This window comes from Vanessa cardui, chromosome 20, assembly GCF_905220365.1.
Source record: "Vanessa cardui chromosome 20, ilVanCard2.1, whole genome shotgun sequence".
NCBI lineage: Eukaryota > Metazoa > Arthropoda > Insecta > Lepidoptera > Nymphalidae > Vanessa > Vanessa cardui.
In genome coordinates, this window is record NC_061142.1 from 9,115,772 (window position 1) to 9,141,120 (window position 25,349).

The following is a 25,349-nucleotide window of genomic DNA, read 5'->3' on the forward strand; positions in this document are numbered from 1 at the left end:
TATATAAATGAATACATCAATAAAAAAAGCTCAATTGAGAAAAAATGAGATCAAATAATATCACAGATAAGAAATAATACAAGTACAGTCAAATTAAGAAAACCTTCGTCAGTTTTCAATTTTTTTTTAACTCTTATCTCTTAGTACCTTTTGAGTCTAAACATCGAATCATTGCGACGCAATATGTCATTCTCGATCGGTAAAGCACATTATCGCTCATGCTGACAGACGAAAATAGATCTTAAGGTGACGAACCTTTTCTTACCCCGACTGTACATTCGTATGAATTAAGTGCGTTTTGTTGTTTGTGAGTACAATGCTACTCTCATTATAATCTAAGGTAAAATATGAGTATTACAATTACTTATTGAATACGTAATAAGTTCACTAATGTTTATTTTTACTTGGCACTGTCTTTGGCAATCTACTGGTTTATGGTAAGCAACCTCATTATTGTTTATGTGGTTAAAGTGTCATGTCAACCAACCGTGGACATACGGAAATATCGTGATATCGAGGGTGGTAATTCAAAGCGCCACATTTATATTTGAATAAAACCATTTTACGAAATTATTTTAAGTGATAAAATTCATATAAATGTGGCTGTACCCGGCATGGGTTAACCCCCATTATGATCCCTCTAGGGGTGAATCAAACAAGTGGCGCATGTCGCCTGTACTCAAACTATCTCCACAGCAATTTACTGAAATTGATTCAGGAGTTTAAGCGCAAAGAAATAACTAACTTTAGAATATAAAATATTAGTATAGATAAATTAACCTTACGTAAATAAGATCACATTAAAGGTATAGTACGACACAACTTAGATGTCGCATCGGCAAAATTCGTAAAACCGATCACATCCGAATTGAGTACGCTATCCCAAATTATCAATATTTATTTCTCATGCGAATATGATCTTTGCACAAACGTAATAACTTGTAATATCATATGACCTAATATATTCGTCAATTTGACACGTCATTTTACATGCACTTGCTTTCTCTGACGCGTGAATCTATTAGCAATGAATAGCGTCAAATGGCGTGATAGGGAGCTATTTCTATTGGTTTTGTAAATCGGCAGTAATCGGTGTTATTTTCATTCCATTGCATTTTCCGTTGCTACATCTAATTTGTGTCGTACTATAAATTATAATTCCTTACATTCATACAACTATCACCATTTAAAAATGTATATTCATTATTCTAGATCATCCTTATTAATAAACAATACTTTTGGCAACAAGTTACATTTGGCGTGCGTGCTAACTTTAATAATATAAAAATTTCATGGAAGAAATAATGCATCACATGGAAATTTTAAAGCATTTTGGCATATCTTTACTTCATTCTTAATAAAAATGTTAGAAAAAGACAAATGTATAACCTTACGACGTATTACTATATTATATTACTGACGTTTCAGCAGATTTGTATACAATTGCAACATAAGGTTTCCTGGGGTTACCGAGGTACCTTGTCCACAAAAGAAGAGCAGAGGACACTTACACGCTCTTACTTTCTTTTAGAGTTGCACCCGTCATGATGACAAGCTGACGTTAACCGAAACCAGTCAGAATATAATATAAAAAAGGGATAACATAAATCGCGAAAATTTAAAGTAAACAAAACAACAAATCTTTAATTTTCACTTATATACTAGGTCATAGAAACTTACCTAATGTTTTGTATATAAATACCAGGCATTAATACTTGTTGACATTTCATCCTCTCTAAGTAGATTCAAGGTCCATTCCACGAAACGAATTACCAAAGTATATTTGCCTCTGTGCGCTGATTGGTTAATGCACGTGACGTAACATTAGTAGCCAATAATTTCCTACGATTGTTTTCTTTAACAACACGTATTGACCAATGAGGTGCGAGTATTTTTTTCAATGGGAATTGGATTCCTGGAATGGACTCGACACTGACAACAGTTTTGGCATTGATGGAACTATCAAATTAAAGTTCAATACGTTAAACCGAAGCTCGTTCGACAAGTTCAGGAGCGAGCGAGGCGCGCTTCTTCAGCGCTCGCAGCGGACGAGAGGCCGGCAGTAGGGCTCCGCCCTCGCACTGCTTGTTACCGAGACAGTTGCACGAACATACCTGAATCGTTCACCACACATATAATTCTACTAGAGTATTTCTATAAGGGTATATGAAATTTAGGTTTTGATGAAACGAACCAAAATGACCATGATGAAACACGTGGTATTTACTGAAGGTCACGGGTTCAAATTCAGGCAGGAAATCAACAAGTAACAACGTGCTCAATTAGCATGTACTTTTCGCTCATCATACTTCATACTTTTTACTGGGATACAGCACACACAAAAAAAAACACAAAAAGCAAATAGTAATAATGAAATTTTGTTTGTGTTCCTGCCTGGAACTAAAAACATGCAGGCACACAGAACTACAAAACTCAAACAAAACATAGAATACACCAATTAGAGATTAGAAAGATTTGAAAAAAAAGTACTGTCTACTGACAATCATTGAAAATCAGTCCATCGAGTCTGAAGTGTTATGTATAAAAAGTAATCATGTTATATGCATTCTATACCCTATACTAATCGAAGGAGGAATAAAGGTAAACAAACCTACAAATAAATACTATAAATAATTCCTGCTTAGTATAATTTTATTTACAGGGCAACACTATCCCACTTAACTGACACTGACAAACACCAAAGACAAAACGTGTTTTTTTTCGTGCATTCATAGACAAAATAAATTATGAATAATTCGATAAAAGATATCTTTATTCCTCCTGCGATTGTAAAAGTCTATACAAACTTAGTGTTATAATGTATTGGGGGTCTTTACATACTGTGACTTCAAGGCTAAGTACCTTCAAAAATTAAACAATACAATCAAAATTTAGTAAATACAAAAAAATAAGACACAACGGCACAAACTCCGAGAATTTTAATCACATTTAATATTAATACAGTACTTTTAAATAAAATAAATCGAATATGCTGCTTTATTAATGTATAAATTAAGAAAAAGCTTGTTGTATAAATATATATTAATTTCTTAAATTGCACACCTCGGACACAATACGGCGCGCGTGTATGTATTCAATGATACAGACATAAATTCAAGTTAAAATCTTGATTCTATAAAGAATCGCTAGACTTACTTAAATAAATAAATAAATACTGGACACACATTCATTACTCTGACCCGAATGTAAGTAGCTAAAGCACTTGTGTTATGGAAAATCAGAAGTAGCGACGGTACCATAAACACCCAGACCAGAGACAACATAGAAAATTAAACACTTTTTCTATATCGATTCGACAGGGAATCGATTTCGAGACTTAAACGGAGTGGCGTACCAACGAAAACCGGTGTACACGCTATTCGATCACAGAGGTTATCAAATTGATTGATAAAAATCTACAGATTCCTAAATAAAATCAGATGTCGGAAGAACTGTTGAAAAAACCAGCGCTTTTTGAAGTGATAACTTCTTACGGACGGGTAAACCGTTTCGTTACGTAACGCGTTACGGCTTTATTCAATTTTTGACAGATCGAACTTTAATGATACGGAAACATTTTAAATATCAATATTCAGTAAGTCAACTTAAATTAGTCTTGGTTATCATTTTGTCGGTCTTATGTATGTTGTATATATTCATATTCATAGCTTTAACAATGATAATAAAATTATTAAAGTTATAAATTTCGGTATATTTATCATGTTTTTAATTTTTGTTCTGCGGAGCTCGATATTGTCTACGAATGTCTGGTTCACGAGACTGAAGTCCAAGTGATATATTAATAATAAAAATAACCATGTTAATTTAAAATAACAACATGATAATAAAATTATTTTTTTAAACAAAACTGTCCGCTTTTTGAGGTGTGCAATTATTTAAGAAGTAGTGTTACAATGAAATATTTATCATTACAAATCGCGTTTCCCTGAACTTTAAGATAGTTTGAACATGAGCGTGACTTACGGAAGCTTGATCCTCGTGCGAGCGCTGCCGGCCGGCCAGCGGGTGTCCGTCTATGGGCAGCATTATTCGAGAACCATCCTTGTCTTCATCACGAGCGTTCTCCTCTGCTTGCCTGAAATATTACTATTTATTTAATTTATACTCAATCAATAAATATTAATTCATATATATACCTATTTGTTAAAATTTGATTGGTTTTGGATTTTATTTTTATTCGATATTAATGAGTGTTTACTTAATGTTTAGTCTTTCTATAATAAATAAATAAATAACAAATTATTTGAGTGTCATCATTAACCTTTTTTAGCAGTCTTCCTTAACGAGAAAATTTACCAAACAATTTTGATAACCTGAAGGGGTTATTGTTACGCATGCAGTGTAACGTAAGAAAACTATCGAAAATTAATTATAAAGGCTGAATTAAGAACTCAACCATCCATATTAGCAACCCGATCTTGAACATGAGAAGTACAGGCAGTCTTCTGATGATCTTCCTTCCCTCCCGAAAAATATTTAATGTAACCTCACCTAACACCTCGGCCTTGGACCCACTAATACACAGCACCTGGGTTTATTGCACCCTCTGCGTTCTGGTTAAGATGGACAACAACAACAGCCTGTAAATTCCCACTGCTGGGCTAAAGGCCTCTCCTCCGTTTGAGGAGAAGGTTTTTGGAACATATTCCACCACGCTGTTCCAATGCGGGTTGGTGGAATTCACATGTGGCAGAATTTTTATGAAATTTGTCACATGCAGGTTTCCTCACGATGTTTTCCTTAAATGCTGAGCACGAGATGAATTACAAAGACAAATTAAGCACATGAATCAGCGGTGCTTGCCTGGGTTTGAACCCGCAATCATCGGTTAAGATGCTCGCGTTCTAACCACTGGGCCATCTCGACTCTAAGACGGACAACTTCCCTTTTTTTTAATAATAATTTATTTATTCTCTCCCACATTACAAACATTACAGTTTAAACGTATCTTAATAATAAGTACAATAATGTGTGGGAGACAGGAGCCCAAACTAGGTTGCCCTGTGCTAAGGGTGTTGCCCTGTGCTTAGGGTAAAGGTTTGAATGAATCTTACTCACATGGTCATAAACCGCAACACCAACAGATTAATGCTCGCCGCGACCACTGCCAGCCCGAATAATATGAACACGAGACTCAATGCCACGTACCCGGGTTTGCTTGTCAACGCTTGATCGTTCTGAAATAATAAAACTCTATAGCCAAAAAATCACCATAGACTGCAAATTTAGCTATTTATCTTTATTTACATAACTATGGCAAATTATGTCAGTTCTTGCATTCTCAATGCGCTGTTAATCAGGGTAACACTTGGTAGCAGGTATTGGGTACATGACATATTTGACGGATTGGCAAAATTATTTTTTTGTACGAAAATGGTTTATAACTTGGTGGTAGGGCTTTGTGCAAGCGGTTCTGATAAATAAACAACAGTTGTCTAAACGCGATGGTGAATATTAGTCCGGTAACACAAAATACAATTACAAAATATAATTTGTATCGTTACTTGTCGTTCGATATATCTGTTAAGTGTTTGATAGCGACAAACGTTTAAGATATTTTATCATTGATAATAGAATTCAAAGATATTTATTACAAAGCAAGGATAAAATAAATACATAATCCTCCTACGCTTTCGACTCAAATTTCAAAGATTAAAGTAGTTTCCTAGTTACAGTAAAAGTAGTAAATTATTTTAAAACTAATAAATAAATTAATAGTAAGTAATTAACATTAAGAGTTTAATATTATGCATTCAAACGGACAAGCAATTTGTATATTTTTTTAATATCGGCGGTAATGTAAAGCCTCGTGAGCGAAATCGCATGCATTGGATTAATATCACTAACATGTGCATCCTACAATTGTAGGCGAATGGTCCTTGCCTTTTTAATTGGATAAATCCAATCAGTGGAATATTTACAGGCCTTTAATAAAATTTTAAATAAAGAACGCATTTGAAACATTTTACCTGTAAATTTTAAATAAAGAACGCATTTGAAACATTATACCTGTAACGCGACATAATCCCCAAAGCCGATAGTTGTCAGCGTTACGAAGCAATAGTAGAAACTGTCGAAGTAGCTCCATCCCTCGTAGCGAGAGAACACCGCGGCCCCTACAAGACACACGGAAATCGGTATTTTTTGCCAAGCAGAGAAACACTAACAATCTGTCGGTTTTTTTCATATCATAAGTCAAATCAAGCATATTACTCGATACAAGATTTTATAGATGATAAAAAAGCGTGGAGTTAATACCTGTTGATTTCCAAGCAGGATATATTAATTTAAATAATTGTATTTAACTAACATGACTGTGTATTTTTAAATGTTGAAAAAGAGTAAATACTAATTTTCTTTACCGTCTCGAAAATTCAAATCGTTTATAAAAATACATTGGTGAAAAAGGCGTATTATTCGATACAAGATTTTGTAGATGATAAAAAACCGTGGAATTAATACCTGTTGACTTCCAAGCAGGATATATTAATTTAAATTATTGTACTATTTAACTAACATGACTGTGTATTTTTAAATGTTAAAAAAGAGTAACTACTGAGTTTATTGCCGGTTCTTCTCGGTAGAATCTACTTTCCGAAGCGGTGGTAGCTTCACTTAATTGTAAAATGGCGATTCAAAAGTGTTTGGGCCTACTTGAATAAATTTTATTTTGATTTTTTGATTGTCATTCAAATCATAATCGCAGACTACATGTTACATTCTACTGCATTCATCAACCACCTTTTATCTGTGTCAAGAAAATCCGTAAATTTCTTCCAATTTCTTTGCATTTTTTTCCATATGTTATTATTTATGCAAATATTAAAAAAAAATAATGAGTTTTTTTTGTGGCTATTATTTGTGCCAAGAGGACACAAATTATTTCGCCATTGCCACATGCGATAGTTTAACAAAGTAATTAATTTTAAATGATTATATTTATTTACTGACAACTGACACTGCAATTTTCAAATAGTAATGACTTGAATGAATTGAAGAATATGACAAGACTTACCAGTTGTTATAATGATGGATGAAAGCATACCCGTTGCGAACATAAGATTCATCTCTGTGGCCTCGGTGGTGTTGCAGCGGAGATAACATTTAGCGCGCCTAATGACAACCGAGGCAAATTTATTTAGACGCTCGCCAATACTTTGAAACATAACTAGGCCGAGCGGGATGCCTACCTGAAATAAAAAAGTAAAAGAGTTAATTTTTTCACAAATTTGTGTACAAATACGAGAATATCATTAAAAAAAATTCTTGAATGAACTGTTATAATAAAAAATATACTAACTAATAAATGGGCCATATTGATTATTTACCATCTATGGGTAGATATTGCCAACCTATGAAATATTTTTTTATAAATTGTATGACATAGTAAAAAGTATACAAATGCATGCCTAATCATCTATTTATTATTAAGTTTCACTTCAACTGTGGGTATAATAATTGCACACATTATTTTTAATATAAAATATATACACAGATTGGCAAATGTTATATTTATCTAAAGTGAGAAAAATAATCAATATAGCCAAAGCACCATCAACCTTGAGAACTAAGATGTTATAGCCCTTATGCCTCTAGATAGATTGGCTAATTCATCCTTCAAACAAAATCATGTGGTCTATCTACATAAAGGCTTTCACATACTCTTACAAGCAATTAACAATACATACAAATAATTTATATTTTATAAAATATTTTGACAAATCAATTCTTACCATTGCATATGCCATACAAAATGCTTTACCCCCCACTGTAACTGGTGTTGAATGTCCATAGCCTATCATAGCAAGGACTACTGTTGCAAAATAAAAGGCGCCTGCAAACTTCCATTGAGGTCCAGCCTTGTGCGGTTTGTTCTCTATGATAACTATTTCTATCATGTGATAATCTTCAGGTGTTATATTGTATTTTCGGACGAGACCATTTTTCATATCTAAAAGAAATATAACTTTGACTATACAACATACTACTGAAAGAAAATGACGAGTTACTGTAAGAAAAAAAAGTTTGTATATGTCATTTTACATTATGCTTGTGCTACTTAAAACACACCCAAGTAAGAAAATAAAGACACTTATTTCTCATAATATATAATAATGAGCATATAATACATATTCACCTGATAGTACTTCCCATCTTTTGCTCTCAGTATCAGATTCTAAGGCATCAAACACCGCTGCTCCAATAAGAAGATAGGTAAAGGTACATACAACCAACGAAAGAGTTCGCACATTTTGTCTTTTCATGATCGTCTATTATTCAATGACCCTATGAGATCTATTTTTTTAACTATTTCTGTTTCTTCAATTCATTTTCATTTTGGATTACAATTTAGAATAGTACTTATTTTACTATCCATTTAACATTTGGTTCTAAATGTTAAATTGTAATACAAATACCCCAGCTCGACTTCTAATTGAATGAATACTACACCTATTTTAGTGTTTAAAATGCAAATTTTTTTTTAAATGTATTGAAAACAATACCCTTTCAGTGAAATCATTTTTGAAATATATTGAAAATAATAGTACTTTTAAACGAGGAATATTAACTATAAAATTTGCCAAAATCAAAACAATAAAATTTGTATAGGTATACTTCTTTACTACTTTTAAATTTGACACTATTCTGAAGTGTTGCACTACTAACTAAATATTTGCTTAAAAAGATAGTGTAGATTTTTCTATTCAATTATATGAGTAAAATGTTATACTTAAAGATAATATACGTCGTCTTGTTATTAATTTACGATATTATGCCAAGGTGGTGATTTCTTTTTTTACGATTCATATCCATTTTTAAAAGTAAGGGTTTTTAAACTTACACCATTCATGTCATTTTCAAGGATCAATAACAAACTTCAAGTCAATTTCAACACAAGACGTACACTTCAAATTATTTGACAGTTCTGTACATCGTGTGCGATTTTCATCCAAAAGTTCAATTATAAAACCTAGGTTCTATAATTACTTTTTAAAACCTATAAATAAAACTTTAACATGAAAGTTCTATGTAATAGAGCTAAGCCACCCTTCGGTAATTTTTCACACTAAATATATTTATTTTCGTTACTTATAGAGCGAGGATTAAAATAGCACTTATTAATACTATATTTCAGGTGGTGTGCTTGCCGTAGAATTTTATAAAGCTGCCGGCAAACAAATAGATCTCGAATGGGGCAATGTATCATTTGTTACGTTTCAAGAAGACACAAGTTCGAGTAAAACTATTCCATTTGCAACTAGTAATGATTTAATAAGGATACTTGAGAGTGCTTTCAATAAATCAGCGGACCCCTTACAGAAAGTAACATTAAACCATTGGCTATCCTTTGGCCTCGTGGTGGAAGACGAAATTCCTAAATCACTTTTCTATCTTAACAAGATTCTCGGTCCACAGACTTACTTAGTTGGTGAAACGTTAACACTGGCTGACTTGTCTATGTTTAGTGTTCTGTATGGTAAGTAAAGCTTATAAAACATGTCATACTAATACTGATATGATATCATATTTTTATTTCATATAAGATAAAAAATAAACTCCTACTTCCATACTTTATAGTAGTTTTAGTAAATGGTGCTACTAATCATAAATGATATATGTAATCTTGATTACATTGATATAATATATGTTATTTATATGTTTCAGAATCAAGAGCATATAATATTATACCAGCACATGTTCCATTACCCAACATAAGGCGTTGGATGAGTTTTATTCAAGCCCAAGCACCTGTTGTTAAAGTTCTTAAAGAAATGCCTGCAGATGTGCAAGAAAAGATATCCATGGCAGCCTCCAGGTATAGAACAAACTCAACTATTCATTTAAAATATTTAAATTATGTGAATTAAACTTATCATTTTTTTACATTTTTACAATTTTTTTATATACCATCTACTATTGCATCATACAATATTTTTTTTAAATTTTTACAATTTTTTTTATATACCATCTATTCTTGCATCATACAATTTTTTTTTACCTCATTACAATTTTTTATATACCATCTACCAGTGTTGGGCATTAATCATGCAATTGTCAATTATCTTATTAATTGACTTATTACTCTTTTAATCGCACCTCACAATTAAATTTACAATATTATGGTATATAAAAAAAATTTACAATATTTTTATATACCATTTATTATTGCATCATACAATATATTTTTTACATTTTTACAATTTACAATTTTTTTATATACCATCTATTATTGCATCATACAATATTTTTTTTACATTTTTACAATTTACAATTTTTTTATATACCATCTATTCTTGGATCATACAATTTTTTTCATACAAATGCAATACTTTCAATGAATTATTTTAATTGTGTAGTTTTGTACGACTAAATTAAATTAATAACACTTATGCAATTGTTATGGCAATGGTAAAGTTATAAAATAAACATGTCATTATTATAAGGAAAGTTAGCAATAGTTTAATAATCTAACGAACTGTGTATGTTTAACAGAAAGTCACCACCGGTTACCAAAGAACCAGGATCTGCAAGCAAGCAAGAAGGCAAATTTGTGGAATTGCCGCATGCGGAAATGGGCAAAGTTATTGTACGCTTCCCACCAGAGGCATCAGGGTATGTATACATTTACCTATTTTAACTACTTTATCAAGATTTTTGCAATACATTTAATACTTATGCAATATTTATATTTTAATTGTTATTTTTATTACATAGATTATATTAATAGTTAGACCAATGGAAATGTAAGAAAAACTTTCCATTCTATAATGGTTGAATAAGAAACCATGTTTTTTTTTAAATTACATGTACCTATATAGGTTAACAGATTGGCAGATGATACACCTGATGGTGAGTGACCTATAGACATTGAAACTGTAAAAAATAATTAATAAACCACACTGTAAGTCACTTTCACTTGTTGAATTTATTAATTGACATATTTTAAATAAAAAAATAAATATATTTTTGTAATTCATTATATAAATATTGTTTTACAACATCCACTGTCTTTCCTTTCCACTGTTTGCATACTATAGAGGCGTAGCTTTCTATGTAACTTATAGTTTTAGTTAGCCTTTTATGGTAGATAATTATAGTACATATAACTAATAAAATTAATAGTCTCTATCTAGTAATGTGTAAGTTCCAGCTTCCTCCATACTGTGCTAGTGTTGCCCTCCTAGCAATTGGAGACGAAATGTGAATATTAGTCGCATTTTGAAAATAATTGTAACAATTACAATAATAAAATAAATAAATATAATAAAATTTCTATTCACATCAATAAAAAAGTGAGTTTGTGACGAACAGTAGTAATGTTACCAATATCAGAATTAATAAAATGTTATCTTCTATATGAGTTTGTAATAAAAATATGTTAGTGTTATTCGAGGTTTGTACTTAATGAATAATTTATGCTAGGTACCTTCACATTGGTCACGCGAAAGCTGCCTTGCTGAATCAATACTACCAGCAAGCATTTGAAGGGAAATTAATTATGAGATTTGATGACACAAATCCGGCTAAGGAGAATGCTGATTTTGAAAAGGTAAAAATCTAAAATGTTTCTTGAATTCACGGCCAAAGATTGAGAGGCATTTTTACAAAAATATCGTATATCCATACAAAATAGTAGTATTTTGTATGGATTATTGATCCAAAATATGGTAACGAAAATGGTTAAAAATCAAAAGTAAATTTTTCGAAAAAATTGTTTTAACTCAACTTCTTATCCATTTTGGAACAAATACAATTTTTCATAGTGAGCAATTTGGTTTTACAAGAGGTCGATCAACAACTGATGCGGGAATTGCGCTTCTTAAACATATTTACGATGCTTGGGAGAAATCACAGAATGCTATTGGAGTATTCTGTGATTTATCTAAAGCATTTGATTGTGTAGAACACGAGACGCTTCTTTATAAGCTCAAATATTACGGCGTTAAAGTTAGGGCTCTTGATCTCATTGCTTCATACTAAAGTCAAAGAATCCAGCAAGTTTTCATTAATGGAATAAAGTTAAAGTTTAGTTTATTTTGGTTATTTTACACAGTATTATGTCATATGGCATATTACTTTGGGGTAACGCTGCAGACATTGAATCTGTCTTTATTTTACAAAAGAGAGCAATTCGGTTTATTTATAATCTTGGAGCTAGAGACTCTCTTCGGGTTGTTTTTAACAGAGTAGGAATACTCACTGTTGCGTCGCACTATATTTACAACAATATCATGTATATTCACAGTAACATTGATCACTTTGATAAAATCAGTGATAATCATTGTATATGCACTAGAAGTAAGGATAAGCTTATAACGCCAAGTTTCCGACTCCGCAAAGTCAATAAATCTTTCTTGGGGCAAGGTATCCATTTCTATAATAAAATTCCACAGACATTAACATTAACTTTGCCGTCTCGTAAATTGAAATCGTTTATAAAAAATACATTGGTGAAAAAGGCGTATTATTCGATACAAGATTTTGTAGATGATAAAAAAGCGTGGAATTAATACCTGTTGACTTCCAGGCAGGATATATTAATTTAATAATTGTATTAACTAACATGACTGTATTTTTTTAAATGTTGAAAAAAGAGTAACTACTGAGTTTCTTGCCGGTTCTTCTCAGTAGTATCTACTTTCCGAACCGGTGGTAGCTTCACTTAATTGTTAAATGACGATTCAAAAGTGCTTGTAAAAGCCCACTTGAATAAAGTATACTTTGATTTTGATTTTGAAATGAAGGTTTTATTAACTGCACGAATGCTTCTACTATAGCTGCATTGTAGCTGCTTGAAATTTACTCTGGGATTGAAAAGTTTATTACCACTGTCAATTTTTCTCTCTGTAATTCTATTTTATACTGAGTATTAGCTTGTTTCTTATGTCATTTTAGTTCCACCAGAGACATCAAAATCTAATACATTTAGAAAGAACACTTTTGATATATCCTTTTTTATTTTCCTTAACTCTATGTTACAATATTACAGATGTAGGTGACAAAATTTTCATATTTGTCTGTAAATACTATCACTGTATGCAGTATTAAGCTATACTTACACTAATATGCGTTTAGTACAATCAACTAATACAGCTCGTAGCGTACCTACCATAGACTTTAATGTTCAAAATAAGGCTTGCCTATAGACTACCGAGTCAGTGAAATAATAATAATATATTTTTAGGTCATTCTCGAAGATGTTGAGATGCTAGAAATAAAGCCGGATATGTTCACGCATACGTCAGAATACTTCGATATGATGTTGCAATACTGTGAAAACCTCATCAAGGAAGGCAAAGCCTTCGTCGACGACACGCCCCCAGAGCAAATGAAAAACGAAAGAGAGCAGAAGATTGAGAGCAGGAACAGGAATAATTGTAAGTCGCACGATTATTTGATAATGACAACACAGGACCATAAACATCACGGAATAAATTGATTATGACGTGACGATTTTTCAAAATTCGAAAGGATTTTTAACGAGGTTTAAGAGTCTAAACGATATACATTACTCTTACATTCTCTATGACTCTTATTTTCGATGGTTTTTTATTTGGTAGGTGAACAAATAAATGGGCCGCTTTAAGTGAAGTGGTAACCACTGCCCACACACATGTACATGTACATTGAGTAAAGATTTAGCCAGTTCAATTGTTTGCCATTGATTGCCAATGCGACACCGAGGAAAATTGAAGCGTTATGTCTCTTGTGCCAGTTGTGCCTACCATACTAGTATATCATATATAGGTAGGAAGCGTATCAGTATTGCAGGCACCAAATTCGTAATGCGAAACGCACTATGTATAATGTATGTACACTAGGAAATAATCTATTTTGACATTACTTAAAGACAGTCTTTAAATAATTTGTACGCATATAAATAAAGATATATATTATTTTATTATAAACTAGCGGTCGCCCGCGGCTTCGCCCGCGTAGATAACGGTTCATAATCAGTCTTCTAATATCCCTACTGCTGAGGCACGGTCACATTTGAAGAATTACTGCAACCGGCGCTTGGATCTATTGAGATCTAAACTCCCCTCCTGCATGCGCCAATGCAACGCCAACTTTGCAACGCGACAGCCGTGCAGCAGAATAATATTTTAATTTCGCCATAACTTGAAAACCAAACGTCCAATTTTAATCATTCAAAGACCAAATATTATCTACATAAACTTTTCTTAGTGATGAAATAATTTATTTTGATAAGGATTAGTAGCATGAGTAAAATAAACGCGTTTTAATGTAGCCCAAAAGAAATTCAACTTTTTTAAATAAAAAAATGGTTGTTGTGCTTCACCCGACATAGATGGATATAGTGTGTCGCGGACTTATTTGTAGATATTAATGAGATCTACACTTAATTAGAACATTTTATAGTTCTATCCTTTATAGTTTAGGCATCATACGCAAAAAATCAACTTTTTTGGTAGATTTTTCCCTTTTTGTCCGAAAAACCCAAAAAATCTTACGGAACCCTATTTTTTTTCGAAATAAAATTTAGCCTATGTTATGCGGGATTAATTTAGCTTTCGAATGGTGAAAGAATTTTTAAAATCGGTCCAGTAGTTTTTGAGCCTATTCATTACAACCAAACAACAAAGTTTTCCTCTTTATAATATTAGTGTAGATAAAAATATTTATTATGTATATGTTGTATCAATTATCATCTAAAACAGATAACTTATATACTTTTCCGGATAAATCTAGACATGATGGCATAATATGTTAATAAATATTTTTATTCGCGCTAATTATGGTTTTAATAACATGAATAAATATGAATGAAACAGCGGTCGAGGAGAATCTGCGTCGTTGGCAGGAGATGTTGAAGGGAACCGCAGTGGGGGTGCAGAACTGCGTCCGAGCGAAGATCGACATGCAGTCGACTAACGGCTGCATGCGCGACCCCACTATCTACCGCTGCAAACCCGAACCGCACCCGCGGACCGGCACCAAGTACAAGTAAGTGACGTCACATAAATAGTGTTCTGACCTTGAGATTTAATTGACGAAATATTTTTGGCCCACGCCTTGAATATGTGAGATATTTATCGGATCTATATGTTATGTATTTTGATCTTTGATTTATGAAACAGTTCTTTTAAATCTAAATGTATATTAATAAAAACTATAGGACTGTGAAATTTTATTCCTTTGACTGATTTGATATTGGAACATGTAAACATCGGAATTACATTTTTTTTAGCTCCAACCTTATTGCCTGCAGCTCAATAATTTTTAGGAGACTGTTTTGGACTATTTTTAGAGCATCGTTTTTATTTAACGGAAAGATAATAGAACTTAATACTATGACATCATATCGAAATATATTCGGAAAAGTATATATGTATGGTATATGTGGTTTAGATGATCAAATGATAGACAGTCTTTAATTGAAAGTGTTTTGTAAAGGATGATGATATTTTATATATTAGGCCAACTTTATATGCTAAGAATATATTTGGTTTATTAATAATTTCTTATTCTTTGAAAGGTGTAATCAATAATGCTAAATGTTACAAATTAATATTGTTTACCATTAAACTTATTAATTATTTTTTTCCCGTTATAGAGTATACCCAACGTACGACTTCGCGTGTCCGATTGTAGACGCAGTGGAGGGCGTGACGCACGTACTCAGGACGATGGAGTATCACGATCGAGACCCTCAGTTCTATTGGTTTATAGATGCTTTGAAGCTGAGAAAGCCGTACATTTGGGAGTACAGTAGGTGTGTACGGTGTTGCCATTTGTAGTACGACACAACTTAGATGTTACATCGGCAAAATTCGTAAAACCGATTCCATCCGAATTGAGTACGCTATCCCAAATTATCAATATTTATTTCTCACGCGAATATGATCTTTGCACAAACGTAATAACTTGTAATATCATATGACCTAATATATTCGTCAATTGGACGCGTCGATTTACATGCACTTGCTTTGTCTTACGCGTGAATCTATAGCGACGAATAGCGTCGAATGGCGCGATAGGAAGCTATTTCTATTGGTTGTGTAAATCGGCAGTAATCGTTTTTATTTTCATTCCATTGCATTTTCCGATGCTACATCTAATTTGTGTTGTACTATACTTCATAAATGACTAGTATTTAAGATAATTTAAAAATCGAACACAATTTTTCTTTTTCAGATTGAGTATGACAAACACTGTACTGTCGAAGAGAAAACTGACGTGGTTCGTGGAGCAAGGGCATGTAGATGGCTGGTAAGGAATACCTTTAGTACAAAAATCTTATTTAGTTTATGTACATGATAAAGGTCCGAAGAATCTGGAGTAACAGTAGGGGAGACGTCTAATTATTGTTTTACAAATGAATTTGAACATTACATATAATTATTTGTGACTATACAGGGCCGTATTTAGGAGAGGGCAACCGGGGCAACTGCCCTGGGGCCTCCACATGAGTGGGGGCCTCCACATGAGTGGGGGCCTCCACGTGAGAGGGGGCCACAGTTTTCAGCAAGTTAACAAATACTAAGATTTAGTCAAATTATAATAATGTTACTATTTAATATTTTAAAAGTTACCGATACAAATACGAAACAATTCATAGCTTACTGATTGAAATAAAAAAAAAACTAATTAATTCATAATAATATAATTATTAGGGTGTTCACGCTTCTGTTTGTCTAGGGCCCTCACTGCTTTGTGGCCCCGGGGCCTCCACACCTTTAAATCCGCCTCTGTGACTATATTTAGATATCTAAAAATGAATTCCATTAAAATTGTTACTTCTCTCTTGTAGAGGTGTCTCCAGGTCAGCCAAACTTTTCTATTACATAATTAGGTTTCAGCACTCCATTTCATTTAAGAGGGAATATTTAAATATCATGGCAATATTGCACAGATTTATTTTTCATTAAAAATAATGTTAAAATGAACATGTAAACCCGGGAGTTAGAGGCGTGTAAGGGAGTGGTGTGGAAGTGGTAGTGAGGGTGTGCGGGCGCTCCGCAGGGACGACCCGCGCCGCACAGTTCCTTTCACATTTATAAAATTAATATAGATTAAAAATGACGTTGAAATAAACGCGTATACCCGCGAGCTAGAGGCGTGTAAGAGAGTGTGGAAGTGGTAGTGAGGGTGTGCGGGCGCTCCGCAGGGACGACCCGCGCATGCCGACGGTGCGCGGCGTGCTGCGGCGCGGGCTGGCCGTGGAGGCGCTGCGCCAGTTCATCCGCGCGCAGGGCTCCAGCCGCTCCGTCGTCTTCATGGAGTGGGACAAGATCTGGGCCATCAACAAGAAGGTACTCCTTCTATTTTTTTTTTAAAGACTTTTTTCATAACTTAACAAAAAAAAATTCAATATATTATTTATTTAAAACAGCTCATAAAAGCAAAGCAATTAAATAAAGCTAACACCGATTCGTAAAGTTTTTTTAAGACTTTTTCATAACTTAACAAAAAAAAAATCAGGATATTATTTATTTAAAACAGCTTATAAAAGCATAGCAATTAAATTAAGCTAACACCGATTCGTAAAGTTAATTCTACCGATAAGAACTAAGGCTCAGTAAAGGCTCACATCAATCAGACAGACAACTGCTTCTGAGAATATTTACACAGAAAATCCCAATAAACTTTTTTCGGCGTGGGATTTGAACCCAAGACATTAGAAATAGATAAATAGATCTCTGCTTTATATCACAGTTAGAGTGATCTACAAATGAATGGTAACTAAGATGTTATCTCTCTTGTGCTGAAATGAAACCGTATTAGTATAAAACCCTACCACCTAATATCCCAAACGGTTATTCTATTTTCAATATTCCAGCATAAATAATTGAGTACAACCTAAAAATGATTTGTTATTCAGGTGATAGACCCGATAGCTCCTCGCTACACTGCCCTAGAAATGAACCCAGTGCATGTAAATCTTAGAGGGGTCACTGCAGACAGTACTTTGAACGTAGCGTTACATCCCAAAAACCCAGTCGTTGGCAACAAAACAGTTTGGGTGTCGAAAAGACTCCTCATAGACCAAGTCGACGCGAAGACATTGAAGGAAGGTGAAAATGCTACGTTTATTAACTTCGGAAATATCATGATCGACAAAATTCACAAGTAAGTAACATATATAGTTAAAGTAAAGTAGGCTTAAATCAACTAATAGTAACTATTTTTTTTTATGGTATAGGTTGGCGGACGAGCAGATGGGCCACATGATGGTAAGTGGTCACCATCACCCATAGACAATGACGCTGTAAGAAATATTAACTATTCCTTACATCGTTAATGTGCCACCAACCTTGACAACTAAGATGTTATGTCCCTTGTGCCTGTAGTTACACTGGCTCACTCACCCTTCAAACCGGAACACAACAATACTGAGTACTGTTATTTGGCGGTAGAATAACTGATGAGTGGGTGGTACCTACCCAGACGGGCTTGCACAAAGCCCTACCACCAAGAACATAATTTTTGAAAATACAAATAGTATTTTGTAATTTTAAAATTAACAATCCAGACTTTAGGTGTAATGTTGTTTGCAATGAAAACATTGTACTCTTCGAAGCCAAGAAATTTAACTAGTGCATTATATTTATCTTACTGTTAAAATTATAACTACAATGCCATAACCTTTTTGGTTAATTTCCAGGGCACCAGACGGCACTGTAACAAGTATAGACGCAACACCAAACCTCGAGAACAAGGATTATAAGAAAACACTTAAATTGACCTGGCTCGCTGATACACCACAGTCTAATATGGTCGAGACATACTGCGTGTATTTCGACCATATCATATCAAAACCATTGCTGGGCAAGGACGAAGACTTCAAGCAGTACATCGGACACCAGACCAGGGTTAGTTTTTGAAGTGTCTGGGACAATGAGAGTAGTTTTTCAAGGTCAAATATGAGGATGATACATAAATTGATCAGCTAGGTTATAACAGTTTTAAGAAAAATCAATTTATTTCCTGTCAGCTTAATAGTTTTTCTGTATACAACAACAACAGCCTGTAAATTCCCACTGCTGGGCCAAAGGCCTCCTCTCCTTTTGAGGAGATGGTTTGGAACATATTCCACCACGCTATAATGCGGGTTGGTGGAATACACATGTGGCAGAATTTATATGAAATTTGTCACATGCAGCTTTCCTCACGAGGTTTTCCTTCAACGCTGAGCACGAGATGAATTATAAAGACAAATTAGGTTTGAACCCGCAATCATCGGTTAAGATGCACGCGTTCTAACCACTGGGCCATCTCGACTCTTTCTGTATACTTGGTATTTAATTTTATAATAAGTTTGTACTTGTACTTGTTTGTTTCTTTACGGTACAGTGTCTAAAATGATCAATTCCCCTGCTACTTGTAATCTGAACATGATATGAAAAACTTGGTATTTAATTTTATGATAAGTTTGTTTTTTTTTTCTTTACGATACAATGTCTAAAATAATCAATTCCCCTGCTACTTGTAATCTGAACATGTTACAAATTGATTGCAGTGGGAGATCCAAATGCTGGGCGAGCCGGCCATGGCCCAGCTGAAGGTCGGCGACGTGATCCAGCTGCAGCGGCGCGGGTTCTTCCGCGTGGACGTGGCGCCCGCGCCGCCCTCCCCGCACACCGCGCGCGCCACGCCGCTCGTGCTGTTCCACGTGCCCGACGGACACACCAAGGAGATGCCGGGACAGGTCAGTGACCCCTTCGTCACAATTATATAGCCTATAGAGTTCAATTTTTTTTTTTTATCGCATAGGTTGGCGGACGAGCATATGGGCCACCTGATGGTAAGTGGTCACCATCGCCCATAGACATTAACGCTGTAAGAATTATTAACTATTCCTTACATCGTCAATGGGCCACCAACCTTGGGAACTAAGATGTTATGTCCCTTGTGCCTGTAGTTACACTGGCTCACTCACCCTTCACAAATGAACAGTGAACACACACAATGAACTTGATGCTCTGGTTTATGTCATAATAGCCTACAGAGTTCAATGAACTTGATGCTCTGGTTTATGTCATAATAGCCTACAGAGTTCAATGAACTTGATTCTCTGGTTTATGCCATAATAGCCTACAGAGTTCAATGAACTTGATGATCTGGTTGGTATGCTGTTTTATATGGTAAATCTATAAAGAAAAGCGAATGCTATTACTAGTATTTTGAGTACTTTGGGTTGAATGTAGTAAAACATTCATCATTCCAGCAAAACCTTAAACCAGTTATGATGGTTGACTTATTTACGAAACCAAAAAAAACAGCTATAAATGTGGGGTGTTTTCACTTCAAGCAAATGTGTGATTTTAGATTTTAGATCACACACATAGTTACAAAAGAAGCTCATTGAAAAGGGTTAACAATATTTGTTATACTCCACAATGATTCATTTTTACCAGAAAAGTATTGCTAGTTAGTAAAAATTCTTCATTTAATATTGTATTTTGTACTGATATCTGATGAATGACCTATACAAGACAAATACAATTTGCCAGAGCTGTATGTTAAATTCCGAACTTAATCTAGTACCTGCTAATGACAAAAGGTAAGACATTCTAATTGATCTTTTCTGCTACAAATGCTACTGCAGCAGTGGTTAATAGTAATTTAAAGTATTAAGAGGACCTTATTTGTAAGTCTTTATATGCAAACAGTTCGAAGATATAGTCTCTCGTAATTTATGCCATTACAAATACCAAACAAGATTTCTAAAGTATTATGGCAAATGATATTTACCTCATCAAAATTATTTCCTTTAACACGTTCAGTGCCAGCGACACGCCTAGCGTGTTCATGCGAATGTCTATAGCCACGCCGCGAACACGCTAGGCGTGTTCTAAGAATTTCAGTGATATCTTAAAAACTAGGCTAAATTATTCATTCAAACTAATTGTGTGCAATCTTCAAGCGATAAGCTACTGAGTTTTTAAGTGGGCCGTTAAAAATAATATTTTTTTTTTATTTTACAAAAAAATGTCTTTCGTAATGCCGGCGACACGCTAGGCTTGTTCACTTATTAAGGATAATCATAGATTGTCAAACTGTTTTTTCAACAAACCACATTTTATTTATGGCTTATTACCAATTTGTCGAAAATTGAACTAATTTTGTTATTGTTTTCTCAAATTTGCGGAACTTTGTTACATTTTTTTTTTGTACAAATATCTATTATTATAAAAATTTATACACCTTTGTAGTATAAATAAAAATTTTAACAAAAAGAAAAACCGACTTCAAACAAAACACTATTTTAAAACAAATTAATATGCACGAAAAAGTAATAAAAATAATTGCGTATTAAACATATTTTTTAGAGTCTTCCTAAGTTAAATGAAATGAAAAATATTAGACTACTTAAAAGTCGATTTACGATTATATAATGTAGTTATAGTTATTGAATCGAATTGATAACCTCCTCCTTTTGGAAGTCGGTTGAAAACTATATAAGCCGTAATTCTGCCATTCCTATTTAATGACAAAGTTTATACTAAATTGTCTTACTTTGTGTTATGTTGATACTGATTATGTATTACAAGTACCTATATGTTAGTTCGATTAATCATTAACTACCACATACATACACCAAATATATAAAATTAAACACTAAATAAGGCTGATTTACCTTAAAAATGTAAACTCATGTCAACTTCAAATTCGTGTTACAAGAATTGAAGTAATGAAACAATAAAACGAGTTTAGCTTACAAGAAGCTTGATTATTTTTTAATTATTTGTTTATTAATTATTACTTATTTAATTGTTCTTTATTATTATATCAAGACATGTGCACCGAATCGATATCCTATGACCTTTGAACATTTCTAGCAACTAATAAGAAAGTGAACGAAACAAGTGAGATAAAAATTGATTTTAGAAATTAATAAGTATGTATTTGAGAAAACAAAAAAAGAAGGTGGATTTTTATGGACACTTTATGAAGCGAAATTTAAACTCTGTTTTAATTTGTATTGAAAGTTCTATTTTATTTTATTTGATTATACCTTGCTACTTTCAAACTGACCCGCGTCCTTTGCAGGGATACAACAGTAGATAACAGGTAACAGTATATATCATGAACAATTTTTTTATTGAAATACGAACTAAATCATAACGCGATAAAAAGTATATATCAAATTCGACACCAATATAAATATGATATGTGGGAATTTATTAAAAAGTTTTACAACCACTGATTACATTATGATGTTTACTTACCATAAAAGCGGTTTTTTGTCATAATTCCAGGATAAAACACTGACAACATTATTCTAAACACCTTAATTATTGCATAACACAAGAAATATTAACTAACAAAGACCGTTTTAACAAAAAAATTATCATTTTTTTGTTCCTGTGCCAGTGGACACGCTACGCTTGTCCATACAATTTATCTAGCGATGCCGGGGACACGCCTAGCGTGTTCGCGGCTTTATGTATGGCGGCATCGCTATGAGCATAGGAAAAATTTAGGTGGCAGTGAACGTGTTAAAAGATAAATAAAGGTTATCATTCATTTTGATCATGTTTCATTTTTTAGCCTTAAGACCATATCAGAAGAGTGAATCCTTAACCTATTTTTTATGTCCTGCTTTTTCATTTTAAAGCTTAAGTGCATATAAGAAATTTGATTTGACATCTTGAATTCTTATTAGAATGGAAATTGTCTTCATTGTTCTTGTTCAAAAAAACATGTTTGTTGTTTTTTTTTGAACACCGACAGATTTTTCAAAGTAAATCAAATAATAAAAAACAAGATATATTTTTTATTGCAACAAATATAAAGTTAAACCTAATTTGGGTTAACAAAAATAATCTTAATCTTCAACCAGCAGCAAATATTATCTTCGATCATTTCAAAACTTAAAAGTATATTCAAATTGAAACAACCAAAATCAAAATCAACAATCAAACATTTCATACACAAACGGATTTGCGTATACAAATTCAATAGGTAATCTATGGTTCGGATACATAACTAGCATTTGATCCAGTAAGCTAAGTAGAGATTTAATCTTTTGAACATCTATTGATATCTGCATTTTGGTCCTGGAAGGCGCCCAGTGTTTGTAGTAGGCATCATAAACCGATTTAGATATTTTATTGGTCCTTTTAAATATATTATTTACCATTTTCTGCAAATTAAAAATTAGCTTTTATAAAATTTGAAAGTTTGTGAAGTTATTTTCGATAATAATAACAGCTAATTGTTCTCCACACTTTGCATACTTTATTCTAACTTGTGTTTGCTTATCTAACATTAATTCTTTAACTGTAAACCATTGTATTTGCTTTTATTTATAAACTTTATTGTACACAAAGGCAAATCATCAAGGAACAAGCCTCATCGCTTTACTAATCTTTTCCAAACAATGAGTACCAAGATCCCAAAACTAGCACCAATATAATATTTCATATACAAACAATATATACATAACTTTAAAAAGTACATACCTCAGCATTGAGACCATTTTTTTTCTTAAACTTTCCATTAACAAAATATTTATTGCTAAAGTATGATCTGCTCAACATTTCATGTGGTATGTTTCCTAAAGTACACATTTGTCTATTCAAAATATCCCAGTTGCAATAACCAGGAAACAGTTTCTGACCTGTTGCCATTTCGTGTAGTATCAAAGCAGTAGACCATACATCAATGCTGAATCCAGCAGAGTGACCTAATATCACTTCCGGTGCGCGGTACGATATAGAACCTATATTTGGTGACATTTCAGCCTCACATATATAGTAGGAACTATCAAACCCACATAATTTTAGTTTTGTATAAGAAGTGTTAAGTAAAATGTGAGAAGGTTTAATATCTAAAAAAGGTTAAATAAAATGTGAGAGATTTTATAAGAACATCACATAAAAATATAACTTAAATTAACATATATTGTTGAGAGTTATATTACATACCTGAATGTACTATTTCATTATTCCTGAGCAATGTAACAGCTGCTACAAGCTGCCTAGAAAGATCTTGGACCATGTTAATATGAAACGGTTTCTTCTGCATGGCTAGTTCTAAATTTGTGGGATAGAACTCCATCAAAAAGCACCAATAACCATTGATGGAAAAAGTATTTTTTAAATACACACAGAATAAATTATCGATTGGAATATCAGCTTGAATCTCCATTAACATTTTTCCTTTTTTAATGCCAAGGAAAATTTTATCTGATTTATAACTGAAAAATAAATTGAATACAATACAATAGAAAGGATACCTAGTTGAAATGAATTTGATATACATAATAAAATTATACTAACTTCAACATCTTAACTACATACTGCTCACCACCGGAATCTCGGCATTTAAATATTCTAGAAAATTTACCATGGTGTGTTAATGATTGCACCCAATACTTTGTATGTAAAAAATAAGACATTTTTTTCCCTAACTCTTTACATAAGTTGTCCATTTTAAATTGAACAGTATGTTTAGGCACTGTGTTTCTTTTTTGTATTATCTGTATTTGTCTGTATTCTTTTTTTTCTTTAACATCATTAGGATTTATTACTTCTTTTTGATTTATTTTTGTGTCCTTCTTATCTTTTACTAGTACAATGTTATTTTCTAAAACAGTAGGTGTGTTCGAATCTAAATATCCATTATTTTGAACTTCATTTAGCTTATTGTTTCTCACACTGCTACTATCTTTAGAGATACTTAGAATTTCATGATTATTAATTATATTTGCTTCTTTGCATGTTGATTGTAATCTAATATTGTCTACCAAAACTCGATCAGATTGAGGCTTTTGCACAATACTTTCTTTGCTGTCTTGGTTACCATTATCAATTTCAGAATTAAAAATATTAGTAGTATAGTTTTCCTCAACATTTTGATTGGTATTTAAAGTAATATTAAGTACATTTTTCGTATCTGATCCGCTAACAACACAATTTTCATAATTATTTCCATTATTTTTATGGTTGTTTACTACATTTGTTGATGATTCATTACTTAAAACTATAACATTGTGTTCTCTCGTTAGAAGTGAACTGTTAGGATCATTTTCCTTTTCTTGCAAAGTTCTATCATTACTATCGCAATTATACAAGCAATCAATTATTTCATCAATATTAAAGTCATCCAAAAAACTTAGGTCTACATGCTGTGGTGATTGACTTGGCTGTAAAAATTAAAGTTATTGTGGTTGAATTTATTAATATTATTTATTTTTATTTTATTAAATTACCATTTACATATTTTAATAATATTTGTAGAAAGGATCATTGTTTGATATAAATCAAATCAATAAAAGTGACTATTTATCAACTAAATATCTGATTTAAGAGATTGTTGTAACTAATTATCGCTCATGTTATTGGTTTGTTTTA

General features: G+C 32.8%; 3 protein-coding genes across 4 annotated transcripts in view; 1 reads left to right on the forward strand and 2 right to left on the reverse strand.

Moving 5' to 3' along the window:
- Positions 1-1,637: 1,637 nt before the first annotated feature.
- Positions 1,638-8,663, reverse strand: LOC124538517 (potassium channel subfamily K member 9-like). Of its 2 annotated transcripts, XM_047115602.1 has the most exons (8): positions 8,159-8,663; positions 7,755-7,972; positions 7,037-7,211; positions 6,031-6,137; positions 5,080-5,198; positions 3,985-4,096; positions 2,842-2,862; positions 1,638-2,114 (listed from the first exon to the last, which is right to left on the reverse strand). In XM_047115602.1, exons 1-8 carry the CDS (start codon positions 8,283-8,285, stop codon positions 1,983-1,985), a joined length of 1,011 nt encoding a protein of 336 aa, XP_046971558.1. In that variant the 5' UTR covers positions 8,286-8,663; the 3' UTR covers positions 1,638-1,982. The 2 variants fall into 2 exon arrangements, with proteins under 2 accessions (XP_046971558.1, XP_046971559.1); XM_047115603.1 differs by lacking the exon at positions 2,842-2,862 and having other exon boundaries at positions 8,159-8,662.
- A 250-nt stretch (positions 8,664-8,913) lies between these two features.
- Positions 8,914-25,349, forward strand: part of LOC124538652 (bifunctional glutamate/proline--tRNA ligase) — a 41,377-nt gene continuing 24,941 nt past the window's right edge. The window contains exons 1-13 of the mRNA XM_047115784.1: positions 8,914-9,075; positions 9,158-9,499; positions 9,688-9,838; positions 10,516-10,635; positions 11,446-11,572; positions 13,208-13,400; positions 14,820-14,991; positions 15,602-15,760; positions 16,183-16,257; positions 17,156-17,300; positions 17,870-18,117; positions 18,653-18,860; positions 19,508-19,696. Coding sequence (XP_046971740.1) covers positions 9,039-9,075; positions 9,158-9,499; positions 9,688-9,838; positions 10,516-10,635; positions 11,446-11,572; positions 13,208-13,400; positions 14,820-14,991; positions 15,602-15,760; positions 16,183-16,257; positions 17,156-17,300; positions 17,870-18,117; positions 18,653-18,860; positions 19,508-19,696 — 2,166 coding nt within the window. The 5' untranslated portion in view covers positions 8,914-9,038. The remainder of the gene's footprint in view (positions 9,076-9,157; positions 9,500-9,687; positions 9,839-10,515; positions 10,636-11,445; positions 11,573-13,207; positions 13,401-14,819; positions 14,992-15,601; positions 15,761-16,182; positions 16,258-17,155; positions 17,301-17,869; positions 18,118-18,652; positions 18,861-19,507; positions 19,697-25,349) is intronic.
- On the reverse strand, positions 22,809-24,187 carry LOC124538654 (serine/threonine-protein kinase PRP4 homolog). Its single transcript, XM_047115787.1, has 3 exons — positions 23,922-24,187; positions 23,457-23,824; positions 22,809-23,137 (listed from the first exon to the last, which is right to left on the reverse strand). Exons 1-3 carry the CDS (start codon positions 24,148-24,150, stop codon positions 22,904-22,906), a joined length of 831 nt encoding a protein of 276 aa, XP_046971743.1. The 5' UTR covers positions 24,151-24,187; the 3' UTR covers positions 22,809-22,903.

Coding starts and splice junctions, on each gene's coding strand:
- LOC124538654 (XM_047115787.1), bottom strand. CDS start 24,150: ATGTTAATGGAGATTCAAGCTGATATTCCAATCGATAATTTATTCTGT. Junction 23,825..23,921: donor TAATGAAATAGTACATTCAG/GTATGTAATATA, acceptor AACCTTTTTTAG/ATATTAAACCTTCTCACATT. Junction 23,138..23,456: donor AAAATGGTCTCAATGCTGAG/GTATGTACTTTT, acceptor TTTAATTTGCAG/AAAATGGTAAATAATATATT.
- LOC124538517 (XM_047115602.1), bottom strand. CDS start 8,285: ATGAAAAGACAAAATGTGCGAACTCTTTCGTTGGTTGTATGTACCTTT. Junction 7,973..8,158: donor AAGATGGGAAGTACTATCAG/GTGAATATGTAT, acceptor TATTTCTTTTAG/ATATGAAAAATGGTCTCGTC. Junction 7,212..7,754: donor TTTGTATGGCATATGCAATG/GTAAGAATTGAT, acceptor TTTTTATTTCAG/GTAGGCATCCCGCTCGGCCT.